The following is a 17,805-nucleotide window of genomic DNA, read 5'->3' on the forward strand; positions in this document are numbered from 1 at the left end:
ATTGTCTCAAAAACAAAAAAAAATACTTTAACCTGGTCCTTACTGTATGTTACAACTGGCCGTACCTCATGCTTGCTGAACAATCCTTTGGGGGGAAAGTTGTGCAGGTTTGGTTTCAGGTGGCATTTATTTTAGGTTTAACCAAGTCGGTTTGAAGAAACAATGCCTGTGATGAAGTGAAGAATCACAATGGATTCCTTAACAGACTTTGGTTCCTCAAGCTGATTTGCATGCATGATTTTCTGATGTGTCTGTCCTCCCTTCCTGCCCCCCACCCCCCTCCCAGTCTCGATTGACTCCATCAGGGAGGTTTGTGAGGGCAAGCAATCCGAGATCTTCCAGAGGTACGCCGATGGTAGCTTCAACCCCAACTGCTGCTTCAGCATCTACTATGGAGAGCATATGGAATCTCTGGATCTGGTGTCCACCAATGGAGAAGAGGCGCGCACCTGGATCACCGGCCTCAAGTACCTGGTAGCGGGAATCAGCGACGAGGACAGCCTGGCCAAGCGGCAGCGCACCCGTGACCAATATCCTCTGTGTCCCCGTCCTGCCCAGTCAGCTGCCACGCTGGCTCAGGATCTAACTGCTAAACTCACCTCTAGTTGTTGATATTGCAGCTCCAGGGCTGTGAAATGCAGACATCTTGATGTGAGCACACACTGCCCCAAAGCTAAGCGACTGTTGTTTATCGATGAGCCTTCCACATGCTAATGTGGCACTGCCAGATGCTAATGTGTCTGCATTTATTTAGTTTCCATATTCATCGTAAATATTCACAGTCTCCCATAGAAACACAGAACTAGCAGCTATGCATGCGCCCCAAAAAATACGGAAATTCCCTTGCGCCTCATGCCCAAGCCCGTTTGGGAGACATATAGAGAATGCAGAATTAATAGGTGAATACATTAAGAGCCTCATTGCTTGTCTTCTATAGATAAACTGGCATAAGCGTGCTTCTTATATGTAAGGATGCCTGCTTATAAACATGGGTAGGATTTATGCATTTTATCAGCTGCCTGGTGTATGGAAGTCATATTATATTTATTCATGCTTATTTTATTCCAAGTTAATTGCATATCAGGAGTCAAATGCATCCCAGGATTGTTTTACATTTTAAGTTATGCACATTTTAAAATGTGTTTCATAAATCTTGGCATTCAGTTGAAATAAACAGCATAGGTTATTCCTTTTGTATTGTTTTTGTAACCTGATTGTAATGAGCAGAATTATTGGCTTAGGGTAGATGTCTCGCAAGTGCCGAGATTTATATTAGGCGTGGGACTTGATTAAATTAATTAGAAGCTTTGTAATTAATTAATCAAAATTAATCACATTTTAAATCACATTTCAATATTTGACACGAGAAATAAGAAATTTAAGTTTGGTTGATGAATGAATCAATATACATAAACTTAAACTTCAAAATCCTGTTTATCTTCCCATCAGTCTACTTCACCAACCAATAGATGAGTGTAGAAAACACAGATCAAACTGTTTTCAGAACGCTGGAAATTTTGATCAAAAATGCCAAAGTACTGATTGACTTCAACTGCTCCCATTTTTCTAACATCGTGTATGAAAAGTAAACAAATCAACAGTTCAAGATCAAGTGCTACGTTACGGACCTGCACGCTGCCCCCAACATGTTTTGCGTTGAGGTGGTAAGCAAACTCCTTCCTGTATATAAGTGCAAATAACAGCATTTTTTGTTTGTACTTCCATCTGGAAGTTTCCCATTACCAGCATAGCCTCATCTGCCTGCCCCATATGCTCAGCACATTGTGCGTCGATATGATCTGTGTGTGGGCTGGAACTCGTGGACTGAGGAAAGCTCTGTGGCGCAAATTAAATTGCGAGTAAAATGTGTTTTTAAATTTTTTTTATTAGTTATTTTTTCAGTAATTAATTAATCAAAATTAACGCGTTGAAGTCCCAGCCGTAATATATACATATATATATATATTTGGATATTGCTTTTGTTGCATAACAACCATTATCTTTTAACACGTTCTAAGCTCCAATTATTCTCCTACTTGCATCTCATTTTTTCTTTTATCATATGGATCAGAAGTAGGTCAGTCACACCGAAATCTGCATTCTGCATTTTTCAGGCCACAGAAAAACTCATATAGAGTGCACTGTGAATGAGAAATTTAAAATGTCATTTCATGCCTGTTCCGGGGAATTCGTCAGTGAAACCAGAGATATCATGTAAGACGGGACCTCGGAAGTACGGTGGGTCGGGGAATTCGCGTCGCTCTTGGCCCTTAACTCCTGCTCCATGTGGCTGAAGCAGACGTTCTCGGAGGCGGACAAAAACAGCGACGGCAGCCTGAGCATCAGCGAGGTCCTTCAGCTCCTCCACAAGCTCAACGTCAACCTGCCCCGTCAGAAGGTCAAGCAGATGTTCAAGGTAAGGAGGCCAGTGTGGTGGGAGCCTGGGACCTGGGAGGAGGAGAACATGCAAGCCTGGGAAGGGCTGGTGGACCCTTCAGTATTCCACTTTATCTGAATTTACGCAGTAATACGTCGAGATACCGAAATGCGTTTAATTATTGTCGGTTTCTCAATAGAAATGACATCTTAATGACACAAGCACAGCATGTCCTACTTGTATATATACCAAAAAAAACGAATTTATAAAGAAATAAAAATAACAAATAATAAAATACACAATAAACACTGTTTTGGGATTTGGAGCATTCCTAAACTGTCTACAGAACTGATAAAACGCTTTAGAAATACCTTTAGCTGACCTTTGTTTCGTTTCTTAAGTTCAGCCGACTGGTGGGAATGGTATGGGTGTTTGGCAGGGGGGCCGAGGAGCATTGGAGCAGAGAGGAGAGAGGTCACACACAGTTCTCACTGCTTTTCACCCCGACTTTATGACAGTTCAAAAAAGAGTTGAGACCATGAAACCCAAGGGTGACTGGTGGGGATTAAGCGATGCCTGTTTGTGACTTGCATTGTCAGCATCTCATTTGTGTCACCATGTCATTGACGTCAGCATAGCACTGTGGGTCGCCAACCCGCTTCCACGGTCCAGCCTTACCTCAAAGCCGCGCGGCAGGCACACAAGCCAACGCTAATGGCATTTGGCCGCCTGTGTTTTGGCACCGGGACTCGATAATGGATAACGTCTGCGTTAGGCCCTGGTACATTAGCGGCGACCAGGTAAGGTGCAGACTGATTGGAGAGGCAGGCATTTGCCACTTGTACTGGGTAGCTTTGTGATACCCATGGACATGCAGGGGAAGGTGTGAGGTGCCCTTTGATGGCTAGGCTCTATAGATTGCCTTATGTTTCCATAAATTTAATTGTGTGTAGGTATATGAGTGTGTTTCCTTCTTCCTCAGTAATATAATACTTTAATATATACTTTATATAGTAATATATACTAATACATACTTTAGATATATCATACCAAGTATTATATATATAATATATTCCCAGTCTGTAAATCAGCATATGACAGATTGTCACAAATTTCCCTTCCTCAGACAGGACGCAAGTCAAACCTCAATTAAGGAAGAATAAACTTCAGAGGATTCGCACTGCTAAGACAGAGAGACAAACTGCGTGTCTTATTACCTGTAAAAGGCAACTCTACCTAGAATACTGTTCTTTATTAATAGCTGGGAAACACTGCTGAACATTCATCATTACGTCCCAGAACTTCTAATTAATGCCATTCCAGTCAAAAACATGGCAAGAATAAAACCAAAAGTTTTATAGCTGTCCTTTTCTGAGAGGCTGGGAGTTTTTTAATGGGTCTGCAAGTGTTCCTTTGACATTTTGTATTGAATTGCTATTCCATCACAAGTGTTTATTGCATTTTAAAAACCGTAACAGGTTGTGATTTCAAGTGTTCTTTAAATCTTTTGAGTGCTAGTTTCAGTCATGCAGTGTATGTAATAAGGGACTTAGCATGGTGATTAATGACTAGGACTCTTAGGCTAAAGGTTGTCAGTCTGGTCTCAGGATGGAATTGTTTCTTACTCGGTGTAATATCTAGCTTCACATTAAATTCACAAGTGGTATTGTTGTGTAAAAGTACCAGGTTATCAGGCTGAAGTCTGTAACACTGCCTGTGATCAAAAGGTCATTGATTCAAATCCCAGCATCAGAAGAATGATTGGTTATGCTTTACATTAACCGCATCTTCATGAAGCATTCATTATGCATTAATTGAACATAATGCATTCATAATTCATTTATAGAACACTCATAGTCAGCATGTATCTATACTATAACTTTCTAAAATACCTTAACAGCTTTCATATACATTAATAACAAACATTATCATATTAAATAATTGTAATATTTTTTATTATCATATAATGTTTGTTTTTAGTATATATTAAGGTATGTTAGGATATTAAGGTATACTTACATGCTTCTTATGAATGCTCTATAAACGCGTTATGTAGGGGCACTGAATGTTCTATGAATGCATCTTAAGGGCATCATCAAGGTGCTGTGAATGTAAAGCGTTACCGAATGATTTTAGGGTTGAGCCCTTGAGCAAGCATCACTTCAAGGATTGTCTGACCCTGCTTCCTCAGCTGTACATGGCTTTAGATGAGCATCTGCTAAATAAATGTACTGTAATTAAACGCTGAGGCAGGTTAATAAGCGGGCACTGAAGTATGTACCGTCCCCAGATATTCAGGCAGCACAAGTCCTGTCCCGGGTCGCCTGGTGATTTTAGGATAAATGCCTCAGGTGCAGTTAACAGGGGGTCACCCCCAGTTTGCACAGGACGTCATGTCCCAATCCTCACCCCCGCCCACCGCAGGTGACTAAAGCTCACGGCTCAACTGGCCGGCGGGCCCATATGGTCTGAGAGCGGCACAGATGGCGGGGGTCATAGGATGCAGTAAGCGCTGCCGGTCGGCCGGGCCGGGAGCCAAGCTGGACACGACGAGGACCGGAGCCCACAGCACTCCCACATCTCCTGCTCTGTTCACACGGGACGTTTCCTGCGATGTTCCTACTGGCGGCTCTATGGAGGATCTGCTTAATTCACCACTGCTGTTTTAGTGGAGTGCAAATTAGTGTTCATTTGCCTTCCTCCCTTGCTTTTTGAATTTGGGAAGAGCCCTTAAAATAATGTTCTGGGTTCCCCAGGGTTCGGAGGACCACTCAGCTCCTGCTGTTAATTCTTTTCGGTAAATTGTGATTTTTACAAACCCAGTCCTGCAGGTTTAACTGTGTAATTGCAGGTCTCATCCTTTCAAAAAGACATAAAATTAACGGTGTCAAAGATTTCACTCTTTTCATAAGTAAGTGCTCAGAAAAAGCAAAGCAAGTTCGCTGAAGTGTCTCTCTGGCCTTTGCTGGTGCTGCCTGACGGCACCTCTCCCAGGCTCAAGCAAGTGGTGGAGATGCTGCCTGACAGTTTCATTTAGTCACCGACAGGCAGACGCTTCTACTGGGAAGCAAAATGAGACTGAACATTGGGCTCTTCTGGTGCCATGACTGAGGCGAAGCGTTTAAAAATCCAACAACAAATTCAACGAGCCGATCACACGATTGCTTAAAAACAGTAATAAAGATTTGTGTTTGTGCAGCTATCGGCCTCTTTCTCTAGGAGAGCATCCAGGTTTTTGTTTTTTGTAATGATTAGTTTATTCTTCCTCCATGCGGATTAATCGTTGTGCTGAGCCTGTGTTGTCGTTTCATCACTGTGCGCACGCAGGCTGTTCAAACAGCGGTGGGAAAGCCTCAGCGCTCGATGTGTGTGCCGGCCTGCGTGTAGCCAAGCCGGCTAATTGAGTCAGACGTGAAGGGCGATCGTAGCCAGCTCCCCCCAGCGTGCCGAGGTCGCGCTCCTCGGCCGCGAACGGGCTTGTTGGTGGCGCCGTCTCGCAGCGGCCTTGGCACAGAGACCCACCGCCCGCCAGGTGCGTGTCTATCTGCCCGCCAGGCCGTGTAATTCCACGGGGCTGAAAGCGGGTTCGCCTGCCCCCCATCCCCTCCCTTTCTCTGAATGTGGAGGCCGCGCTCTTGCCTAATTATACCTACTGGAGGTGCTGGGTTATGCAACCGAGGCGAATCATTCCTCGCTGCCAGCACGATTCTCCACCGATATGCAGCCGCACGGATCTGTGCTGTTCAGAAGCGCTGCTGATGTAGGGGCTGCTTCACCTTCTGCTCCGCTTTCAGTGCCTTGTCCTGTAGCGCCGCTTGAATTAGTGTTTCCGCATGGGGTGGCTTGGTGGTGCAGCGGTTAGCACTGTTGCCTCGCGCCTCTGGGACCCAGGTTCGAGTCTCCGCCTGGGTCACAGGCATGTGGAGTTTGCATGTTCTCATGTCGTCATGGGGTTTCCTCCGGGTACTCCAGTTTCCCCCCACAGTCCAAAAACATGCTGAGGCTAATTGGAGTTGCTAAATTGCCCGTAGGTGTGCTTGTGAGAGTGCATGGTGTGTGAGTGTGCCCTGTAATGGGCTGGCCCCCCATCCTGGGTTGTTCCCTGCCTCGTGCCCATTGCTTCCGGGATAGGCTCCGGACCCCCCGCGACCCACTAGGATAAGCAGTTTGGGAAATGGATGGATGGACTCTTCCACACAATTTATGTTTTACTCTTTAGGCTTGTTTCCGTGGAAAAGCATAGCTTCAGAAAGCTTGATTACTGGGTTTTGAGGTGGTTTCCCTGTGCCAGTCTCATTTCAGTTGAAGCCTGAAGTCCTGGTGAGAAATGAGTGCAGTGCCCATGTGACCATCGGTTTGTAAACTGAATATGCAAACTGTACTGTGGCAAAACCATAGGAGTCAAAGAAAACCGTAAAACTACAGTTTTGCCTTTCAAAGTATATTAGCTTAGTCATTTCAGAACTTCTGCAAAAGTCATCTCAGTTTTTACAGCAACCGTCCTACATTCCTGTGTGCTTGTCGATTTCGCCAATAGCATACCATGTATAGCTAATCAATACGTGAACACGTTATTTAAGTAAGTTAATTAATTATGTTAGCTGAATGTGAAATACAGTGTAGAACAAATACAGTGAATTGCTGAGCGTGCTCCCCAGGAAAAGTTCAAGATCCAATTAGATTTCAATAACTTTGTAGAGAACAGAAGAAATTCTGTTCATTGTGTCACCATTGATTTGCATATATTGTTAAATTGTGTTTTTTTTTTGAGCAAATAGACACTTGCTACCCAGATAAAAAGCTTTGAAAATTTACTTTGATGGCCTTTGAAAAATTTCGCTCAGTACCGTTTGTCGATAGTGCTGACATGATTGGTTCTGCTGTGTCCTCCTGCAGGAGGCAGACACAGATGAGAACCAAGGAACCCTTGGTTTTGAGGAGTTCTGCACCTTCTACAAGATGATGTCCACCCGCCGGGATCTCTATCTTCTAATGCTGACCTACAGCAATCATAAGGACCACATGGACACCGGCGACCTGTCCCGCTTCCTGGAGATCGAGCAGAAGGTTTGGCTCTCATTCTGCTCCTGCCACACTGGTATCCCGTGACGTCCTAATGCCGGCTCAGGGGTTCTGGATTTCAGGGAGAAATCTGCACAGGTGCTTCACCTTGTGTTTTCAGTACCAGTGTAGTTCCGTTGGTTTTCCTCGTTCCAGTTACGATGACCGATGAACATGGGGCGTGACGTTTATTGTAAATGTGACTGCAGGCTGTTCTTAAATCAGATACTTCAATATGTTTCAGGATTTTAAAAAAATAAAAAAATCTTTATCTCCTCGCTTATGAAGAATATGCCGCAGGGCAGTTGTTGAGGAAATCGATTTGACTTGGATATTAAATCTGCCAGGACAATTATAAGATAACCCAGAAGTTTTTTTTAGAATATTATAGCATCTTCGAGGTCTTCTGTCTCCCTGTAGTTATTATGTAAGTGCAGATGTCAGACAGATCTCCTTTGCATAATAAACTGCTGCTCAGAATTCACCCTTTGCTCTACAGTGTTTCCTGTGACAGACCTGAGGAGTGAGAAATGGATGCACCATCCTGCTCAATTAACTTCAGAAAGATGTTTAAAAACCTACAGTGTCAGCTGTGCGGCTTCCAGATGTGAATCTTCCTGAAACATGCTTTGCGTGACAGCGCATCACCGCAAGATTTCACTCAGAGGCAAAATATTCAATGCCTATGGTGCCTTTACTTTTAGACTGTAGCTGCACATCGCTGCACGGCGGTTGTTTATCAATAAAATGCACCTCTTTGCTGATATTTGCTGAAGTTAACTTAAAATTATTTCATTTCATTTTCATGTCAAGTAATCCTTACATGAGCAGGGAAAGGGAACCTAAGAGCGGCTGCATTCGCTGAAATTGAGCATCCTGTTAATTGTTATGAAAGGTCACCGTGGTTTATGCGGTTTAATGGGTTGTACAGTATGCCGTCTGTGGGCATCCCACGTCATTTCGCTGGATGTTTTCGATCTGTTAACTTCGACTTGTCCATAAGTGTCCAAATAAAATAAGATCCAGTGGAGACCTGTGACTCTCAGCTGAAGTGATTCCCATTTCCTGAAATGGCTTTACTGGTGTGCTAAGTGCTCTAATAGTAGGACTGCAATATCCTTTGTTAGCTTCAAATGGATGTTAATGGCATTCGGCTGAATTATGGTCACATTCTAATGGTTGTAGGTGCTCTTAAAATACTCAATCCTTTATTTACCTCAGTCAGTTTTACGCAAGTTGTAGCTGTAGTTTCTCTCCCCCCTCCCTTTCCAATTTATGTATCTTTGTCTGTTTCTCTGGTACAGACCCCTCATATTCAGTTAGTTTACTTTGGAGAGCACTACTTACTGAACCACTGGAAGTTTAGTTTACCTGAAATAGCAGGCTGGAAAACGAGAGACCTTTTTTCCCTCAGCGACTGCTAATCATATCTCCCTCTAATTGGCGAGTCCTTCAAACAGCTTTGCAAGCAGTGATTCAATTTAAAAGTTGACAGAATGCACCAGGGATATTTTTGGTGCCACGCAACACTGATTATTCAGCTTATCTCTCTCTCCCCCTTTTTAAATGCTGCATTTTCTGGCAGTTTTCAGATCTGGAGGTCTTATGCATCGTCTCATTACCGAGATACTTCTAGTTACTTTCAAGAGAACTTTTAGAAAGTGAAACTGTGAGATGGTGTGGGTGTGAATTTTAAATGGTGTTTCTGGGCTTCATCATATCCTGTAGAACATCTTTGTTCTCAAATGAAGAGTGGAGTATGCAGAACCCTCAATAAGAGGTGTTCCTGAGAGATGCCGAAGACAGAAGGAGAATTCTGCTTCCGCAAACTACTGTACTTAGGGACAAAGCTCCTTTCTGGGATTAAGTTATGGAGACATCCTCACTCAATGGGACATTTCCCACTCGGATTTCTGCCTACGGTGTGAGGGTCACGCTGCTGATTGGCAGGGATGGGAATCGGATCGACCCATCAACTGATTCTAAACTCCCAGCTGTCAGGTTAAGGAACTGGGTTGCTGCACAGAAATGGGACAGAAGTCAGTGGTGGAGGTGTTTTTAAAAGGATTATTCATTCTCTCTTATTGTGAGTGCTGCCTGTACTGTTGCTATTGTCAATTCTGTTTTCACACTTTCAGTTTTTGATTGACAAAGTGGGTAAAGATTTCTGCTATTTAGTCATGCTTACTGGTGTCATCTGCTATCCCTCTCTCTCTCTTTCTCTCTATGTCTCGTAGATGACTTCTGTGACAAAAGAACATTGTTCGGAGATCGTGAACAAGTTCGAGCCCTGTCCTGAGAACCAGGCCCAAGGAGTGCTGGGGATAGATGGTAAGGAGCGACACGATTCTCACTGGCTTTAGAAGTCACATGTCAGAGTTTACTTATGTTAGTACTGCCAGCCCTCTGTATCCCTGCGTTCTGAATCTGCGGATTTAAGCAATGGCGGATTGAAAATATAAAAAAAAAAAAAAGAAATTCTAGAAAGTTTAAAAAAGCAACGCTTGAATATGCTGCGGGCCAAGCCATTATTTTAAATCCATGCGGATGAAGTGATGTGCAGGCATTCCCTGCTGTACCCTCTGCGCACCGAGCACTATGCTAAATCCACGCGGATGAAGTGATGTGTAGGCATCCCCTGCTGTATCCTCTGCACACCGAGCACTATGCTAAATCCACGCGGATGAAGTGATGTGTAGGCATCCCCTGCTGTATCCTCCCGCTGTTTCACAGATCCTCAGTCTCTCACCAGCACTAGTTGTCAAAGCATTGTTCACATTGTGTCTTGTTCATTCACTACTAGTGTTTTAAGTGTAAATAATCTGTAAATTGGTTCCCTGCCTCGTGCCCATTGCTTCCGGGATAGGTTCCAGACCCCCCGCGACCCAATAGGATAAGCGGTTTGGAAAATGGATGGATGGATAATCTGTAAATTGCTAAATTTTATGTTGCTACTGATGTGTACTATGCAGTTGGGCTTACGATGTTTGCATCTCTACTGAACATGTACAAACCTAATTTTCTTACAATTTTTCCCGAAATAATACAGTATAAGAATTATATACATAGCATTTACATTGTACTGGGTATGGTAAGTAATCTGGAAATGACTGAGATGATTTAAAGTGTACAGAAGGATGGGAGTAGATTACATGCAAAGACTAGCCTGTATAATGGACCTTGAGCATCTGCTGATTTAGGTATCCATGGGGGGTCCTGGAACCACAATCCCCCCCCCCCCCCCGCCGATACCGAGGGACAGCTGTATTTTGTATGTCCAGTGAATGCATTTTTTCATTAATCTACTTCTCTGTCTGTGTGTCCTATAAATAACTGCTTTCACGCATAAAAGATTGAGCTCTTCCTTGGGACCCTTATCCTGTTTCCGCTTCCTCCCCCCACCCAGGTTTCACTAATTACATGCGCAGCCCAGCTGGGGACATATTTAACCCGGAGCACAACAAGGTGAACCAGGACATGACGCGGCCGCTGTGCGATTACTTCATCGCCTCCTCGCACAACACCTACCTGATGGGGGACCAGCTGATGTCTCAGTCGCGGGTGGACATGTATTCCTGGGTGCTGCAGTCAGGCTGCCGATGCGTGGAAGGTCAGATCACCCCCCCCCCCCTCCCCTTCGGTCTATAATCAAATCCTTCTACAGTAAATGGAATTCTTAAGGTCACTTCCAGTGTGAGTTTATGTTGCTGATCTTTCCCTAAATCTGCTCCTAATACATGACGTTACACAGAAATGACCCCCCACCCAGCACATAAAACCTGTTCTGACTAATGATGATTGCATGCTCGAAATACATGGAGCCTGCGGTCAGACTTACAGCACAGGAACAAGTTGTAACTTTTCTTTCGAACTGTTGAATAGGCCAAGTGCGCATTTGTGAGCACTTCTGTATCAATAATTAATTTGTTTTGTCTGTTGTCGAAGGCTTCTGCAGGGCGCAGTGTTTTTATACAGTGTAAGCAAGCAGTAAATGGGTCATTGAGAACCAGCAGCCTGCAGGATGTAAATATCATAATGGGATGTTTTCATTATATTATCCCATAAATCTGCACATATATAAAATTTGCAGCTAGTATTTAATTGTTTTTTTTATCATTGAATAAACTTTTGACAAATTGTTGTGCTTTTGGTTTATTGCTTAGCTGATGATTTTCCCACCAAATTATGTTGAATATTTTTCCTGTTTTGTGTTGCTGGATATTTTACTAAATGATGTGATTATGTTAATTTCTGAGGGGGTGAGTTTTAGGGCCCCCCCTAGGTGATCTTTTCCGCCCCACTGTTCACTGATGTAATCATGGTATGCCTCTTTCCCCTATAGTCGACTGCTGGGATGGTCAGGATGGCGATCCCATCGTGCATCACGGATACACGCTGACCTCCAAGATCCTCTTCAAAGATGTGGTGGAAACCATCAACAAATATGCATTTGTTAAAAACCCGTATGTCTATTTAATTATTAACTCTTACCATTGTTTGCAAATTCACCGTGAGGCAAACGTTTGCTTGCATGTACTTTGTTTTATGATTGAAAAGGATCAATTTACTTGTAAAGAGAGTTTAAGTTTTGGTAATAAAATGTGACTAATCATTTTTCTTTTAAGGGATGATTTGGAGATTTCCGTTAAAACTGCGCTGTAGGTGGGGGACGGTGGCTGAAAGCCACGTCCTTTACATTTACACTTAAGCATTTAGCAGAAGCTTTTGTCCAAATCGACATACAAGAGAGGCATATAGCACAATTACAAACATGATGCTGTCGAGGCGTCAGCTAGGTGTAAGTGCCGCTAGGCGTAAGTGCCGCTAGGCTGATCCTCCAATGGATGCCCAGGTGTAAGCAGCTTTGGAGCTGGGGCTACACAACTAACAAGGCAAGAAGATAATGAGGCTACTCAGTGAGTAGAAGTGCAACATTAAGAACATTCAGTGGAATATAAAGAGGCATCAGGCTAGTAGAGGAATTCATGGAACAGATGAGTTCTTGAAGGTGGAGAGGGAGTCTGCTGACCAGATGTGTCCACCATCAGGGAAGCACTCATGAGAAACGTCTGGAGGGACATTCCTCGTGTGCTGGAGGGGGCTCTAAGCTCCTGTATCTACAGTATATGTCATGGCGCTGAAGCTTATCCAGAGCTTACTCATGCTACAAGAGGAACAGCAAAATGGTCTTACATTATTGTGAAAAGTCTGCCATTGGGGCTGTAGGGTTTGTGGTTGTGTTTTCACAGAAAGTGGATCATGGCTGAGGGAAAGAAAGGTGATCAGAATGTGTCTCTTAGCGGAGATGCCGGGTTGCTCTGTGAAGGTGCCTGCGTGGCTTATTTCTCTGGCAGCGGTGTTTAATTAGCGAGGCGCTCATGCAAAGGTTCATAATCCCGGTAAGCAGCGCAGGAAACGTGACCTTCAAGGTTACTCATGAAGTAGCTGAAAAACTCAATTAAAAAATGAAATTTAATCATTTTATGTCAGGGTACCATTAAAACCTGTAGGCTGCAAAGAAAACATAACAAGTGATGCTTCATAATCACAGCATAAAACCAAGGCTGGTTTAAACAAAAACAAAAAAAACACCCATCAAAGCACCATGCAGCAAATGAAGTGGAATGGAAGGCACTGGCTTAGATGGTCACCCATCCACCTTCCAGTCATTAATTCAGTGTGGGATTGTGGGAGCCCATGTCCTGTCCCAGACAGCAGAGGGCGCTAGGCAAGAGGATATCCTGCATGGAAAGCCAAGCAATTGCTGGGTCTGAACAGTCAATAAAACGAAATTCTGAAATGTCTGCAATCAGCTAAAATAAGAACCTCATTACTGATAAAACAGCTCTGTGAAGATTGGACCATGGTAATGTGCTTAATGTATAGTCTTGCTTTCAATGTGATTGCTACCTTCCATGAAATGCAGCATTTTTTTGACTGGAACAAAATGTTCACCGAATGTTTTTGATCACGTTAAAAATTAATCGTGTCCTATATAGCAGTGGTCTCCAACCTCTTTTAAAGTTAGTGCTACTTTTTCGAAGAACATTATCTGGAGGGCTCCCGAATCACAACAGTATATTTTGCTGATGGGGGGGGGGGGCTCAACCTCATTAAGTTTTGCCGATCGAGGGGTGTAAAGATGTCGCAATGGACTACAAAGGTCTCGAAGATGGACCTGTGGATTGAGATTGACTGGCTGGTGATAACTTCTATAGGAAATTTCATAGATTTTTGAAAAATTAAGTGTCTGAGGTCTTTGTATCGTATCTGAACATTCCTTAACCGTAAATCTACCCATCTTCCATAAGCACTTAACCGGCACGGAGTCACGGGGAGCCTGAATGACATCACAGGGTGCAAGGCAGGGGATTTCCTGCATGGAGAGACTGTATGTGAGACTCTAAGCTGGGAGGGAATGTAAAGCAACAGCTCGTTCGGAGCTTTTTTAAGGGCTTTCGGAGGGGAAAGAGGAAAACCGGAGGATGTGTAACGTATCTTATCAGGCCTTCTGGAAGAGAGGCAGACACCATGAAGGAGGGTTATTTTCATACCCACGGAGTTTCAGATCTGAGGAGTCGGCAGCCTTATCTAAAGTCACTTCCGGATCATTACACATAACTGATGACTTAAAGTCTAGATTAATCATATCATGCTTATTTTTTCCGGTTAAAAAGGAAGAGCAATGAAAAAATGTGGATGTGATCTAAAAGAAGATCTATTTAAGCGCAAAAAGGAGCCTTTGATATTAAAAGTACATCAAATTCCCTGTACAGCAGCAAGGTGGGACGCTAAGCAAAACGAGTATGTTATTGTTATTGTTAGTGGATTTGTTATGGCATGTGTGCTGCATGGAATTCAAAGGGAATTTTGGGAAGTCTTACGATATCAGATTTGACTGACTAGCATTACTTGTAAGCTACAAGTCCAATAATTAAGGGACGATAATTATTAACACGATAACATTTATGTCCCCCCCACCCAATTTTTTATGTTTGTGCTGCTGTGTCAATTTTGATATTTAAATGAAATCCAGCAGAACTTGTTTTCAGACAAGCCTTGACCTCCCTGCTGGAGCTTGGGGTGATGTTACGCTATGAATTTATTATGGCTTCCGCAGAAAATGCCTGTGAAAGGCTGAAGGTTCACGAGGTTACAACAATGTTGGTGTTATTGAAAATATGGAGCCTTTTTAATCCCGTTCAGCAACACCTGGGTTTCACGGTGCCCCCTAGATGTCAGTAGCGTTTTCTGCATTTTTATAACTGGACAGCTAGCAGACACACATCTTTTTTCACGTTCTGGACTGTTTAATGTAAACTGTACAGGAGATCCTTGTGTAAAATACGGATTTTAAAGTACATGTTATTTGTTCTGTTGTACAAATGGACATTTTGCAGACGTTAAGAGACCTTAAATAAATTATAAATGTGTTAACTTTGTTTTCAGTTTTCTAGATGCTAACAACTAACAGCTTGGTTTCAGGATCAGTGCTCTGTTAGCTGTGGAGGTCATGGAAAGTGCTCTGAAGGCTTCACTGATCAAAGATTAAAGGCGTTTTGTCAAATAGGTGATGAAAACCAATAATACAATCTTGGAGAGGAAAATATTGACATGGCTGTCTGGCCTGACTGTTTGCGATTGTCTCCAGATACCCGGTGATCCTGTCCATCGAGAACCACTGCAGCGTTCCTCAGCAGAAGAAGATGGCCCAATATCTGATGGAGGTGCTGGGAGATAAGCTGGACCTGTCCGGCATCAACATGGATGAATCTGGCCGCTTGCCCTCCCCTGAAAGCCTGAAAGAGAAGATCCTTATAAAGGTAAAGCTGTGAAAAATATCCCGCAAAGACATCGGGGATGATGAAAGAAGCTTCTGGCATAGAGTATTTGCGGCTTTGTGCGAGGGTAGGTGGGCAACCAGGTTCAACGGCAAAGTAGGACAAAGGGTGATGACTTTAAGGCAAACAAGAGAGACCATTTCATAAGAGGAACCATTTTTCTGTAGCCAGTGGGACTCATTCTTATTTCAAAGTAGGTCATTGCATGGCTTTGATAGATGGGTTTGTTCAAGTTACAAGACAGTGGCCTGTAAGCTGGCAGCGTGCTGTGATCCCTGAACATGTCCCCAGGTGTCCCTGGCTGGTCTTCTGAACCTCGTACTGCGTTACATGCCGGTCACTCACCGTTCATCCCGACCGCACGTGCCCAGCTGAGCTTCACCGCTCTCCTGAACTCCACATCACGTGCCGTGTGAGCCACTCGAGGCCCACCAAGAGTAATAGACCCCTGGCAGACCCCCGATTGTGTCGCCCTCTGGAAATGTAACTGCGGAATGCCGGATGGACCCAAAGCGCGAATTCTGATGTGTGGTGGGGGCTGCTTCTCGCACGTATCGATCACTTCTAGAGTGACATCTGAGAGAATCCCCCGGCTTTGTGGCATCCTTCTGCTAATCAAGTCTGTCTCACTGTAATGACAGACTAGACTTGCTCGGGAAAAAGTTTTGACAGCTGAAATATTGAAAAATATATATCTCTGGAGTATGGAGTCATTTTTAGATCTTCTCTGTAGAACAGATGCTGGCTGAGGTAATCACTCATGCATTCGAGCCTGTTTGTAAATGTGAGAGGTCCTTTCCACCATGACGTCGTTGTGGCCTGACTCCTGTACTGCAGTGTGTCTTCATACTAACACATTCGCGGTTGGCTTAATCGACATTTACACTTCATTCATATCGTCCTTGAGACCGATCGGGCCCTGTTACGTCCTGTCAGTTATCCCGGACAGCTCAGTGTCGGACACCTGCTTGTCAATCACAACTCCTGTGATGTATTTCGGACCTGAGCTACCATTACGATGAGTAAGATGAGTAACTGAGAATGCCACACTGTGCGTGTGTAGCATGGTCTACAACAGTTTATAGTGTTTATGTATAGGGCAGTTCTAACATCCTGGATGTGACATTTAGATTCACTGGGCAAACACAATGCCTCGGAGCGTGTCAAGCTTAGTATCAGTGAATCAGTTTGCATATCTTTTCACGTAACCTTTTGGATTGAATATAGGCCAGTTCTTAAAATTCATATATTAATTTACATGCTAGAAAAACTGTACATAGCATTTTATCAGCGTCAGAGATGTGAAATCAAATGGACCTTTGCATGAAATTGCCCTACAAGTGATCTGTATTGGGCTTAATTTTTGTATTACTAGAATATGTTATTATAAAGATATTTTACACTATTGGTATAGTTCAGATTCAGTGAATAACAGGTGTTTGATAATATGGTTATCGAAAAAAAGTGAAGGGAGAAATTGTCATTGTTGACACCTTAGCACACAACAATGAGATGTGTCCTCTGCATTTAACCCATATGTGACATAGCAGTGTACAGCTTTTATTTAGCCCCCAGGGAGCAGTGCGTGGGGGCTGAATCTTGCTCAGGGTGCCTCAGTAGTACCTTGTTGGTCAAGGATTCAAGCCAGCAACCCTCACAAGTGCGCTTCCCTGACCATTACGACACCACCGCTCCTGTTAGTTTTGATCAGTACTACTGTGGTACGTTTTTTCCTTCCCAGGGCAAGAAGCTGCCAGCCAACATTGACGAGAATGCAGAGGAGGGAGACGTGTCGGACGAGGACAGCGCCGACGAGATGGAGGACGACTGCAAGCTCATGAACGGAGACGTAAGACTGTCAGCTCTTCCTGCAGCACTTTCACTTCACAGAATGGAAACACAGCAGTTTAATGTCCACAACATTTGTATATGTACATTCAGGAGAATTGATCTAGTTTATTAAAAAAATAATAAATTAAAAATGTCCCCGAGATCTATGAATGGCAATAATTTACCAGTGAAATGCGCTTCTTATTTAGTGAGAGTCCAGAGTTTAGTCCGATTTAGTCTAAGTGGAAGGAGTTAACTGGGTGATGTATCAGCTACTCATTGCTGCGCGACGTGATGAGATTCTCTGAGGTCCCTGAAGGGGTGGACAGCAATTGCAAAGGGGTGGTGTGCAGGTAGAGCCGTTGGCTAGGAGAGGCTCTCATGTCGGCAGCCGTAATTAAGGGTCCCGTGGCCACGTCTCTTCACGATGATGTCGCACCTCATGCTTTGATTGTAATGTGCATGTAGGGGACGTGTTTTCGTCAGTGTGAGCACTCCTGATTTTTGTAACATGTATTGGCGGCTGGCGGCAACATTGCCTGTCTGCCCCTGATGATTCTTAATTATCATATTCCTTCAGGGCTTGGCCTGGGACCCTCTCAGTTAATTCTCGAATTAATCTTTTTTTTTCCCTCCCCCCCACCTTGAATGAGATTAATTGTATTTCCACAAACCTTTCTTGTCCATGAAACCCTC

The 17,805-nt window shown here is 43.7% G+C and overlaps 1 protein-coding gene across 3 annotated transcripts in view; it reads left to right on the forward strand.

The window, feature by feature from the left end:
• The window catches only part of plch2a (phospholipase C, eta 2a), a 131,942-nt gene that overhangs the window by 93,783 nt on the left and 20,354 nt on the right, over positions 1-17,805 (forward strand). The window contains exons 4-11 of one of the 3 annotated variants that reach the window (XM_049004800.1): positions 287-530; positions 2,287-2,416; positions 7,274-7,444; positions 9,676-9,769; positions 10,845-11,048; positions 11,781-11,901; positions 15,090-15,261; positions 17,021-17,128. In XM_049004800.1, the coding sequence (XP_048860757.1) occupies positions 287-530; positions 2,287-2,416; positions 7,274-7,444; positions 9,676-9,769; positions 10,845-11,048; positions 11,781-11,901; positions 15,090-15,261; positions 17,021-17,128 (1,244 nt within the window). Of the gene's footprint in view, positions 1-286; positions 531-2,286; positions 2,417-7,273; positions 7,538-7,937; positions 9,770-10,844; positions 11,049-11,780; positions 11,902-15,089; positions 15,262-17,020; positions 17,129-17,805 lie in introns of those variants that run through there. The other 2 variants (XM_049004799.1, XM_049004798.1) reach the window with 2 other exon arrangements.

The sequence above is a fragment of the Brienomyrus brachyistius genome, unplaced genomic scaffold, assembly GCF_023856365.1.
Source record: "Brienomyrus brachyistius isolate T26 unplaced genomic scaffold, BBRACH_0.4 scaffold120, whole genome shotgun sequence".
Taxonomy (NCBI): Eukaryota; Metazoa; Chordata; class Actinopteri; order Osteoglossiformes; family Mormyridae; genus Brienomyrus; species Brienomyrus brachyistius.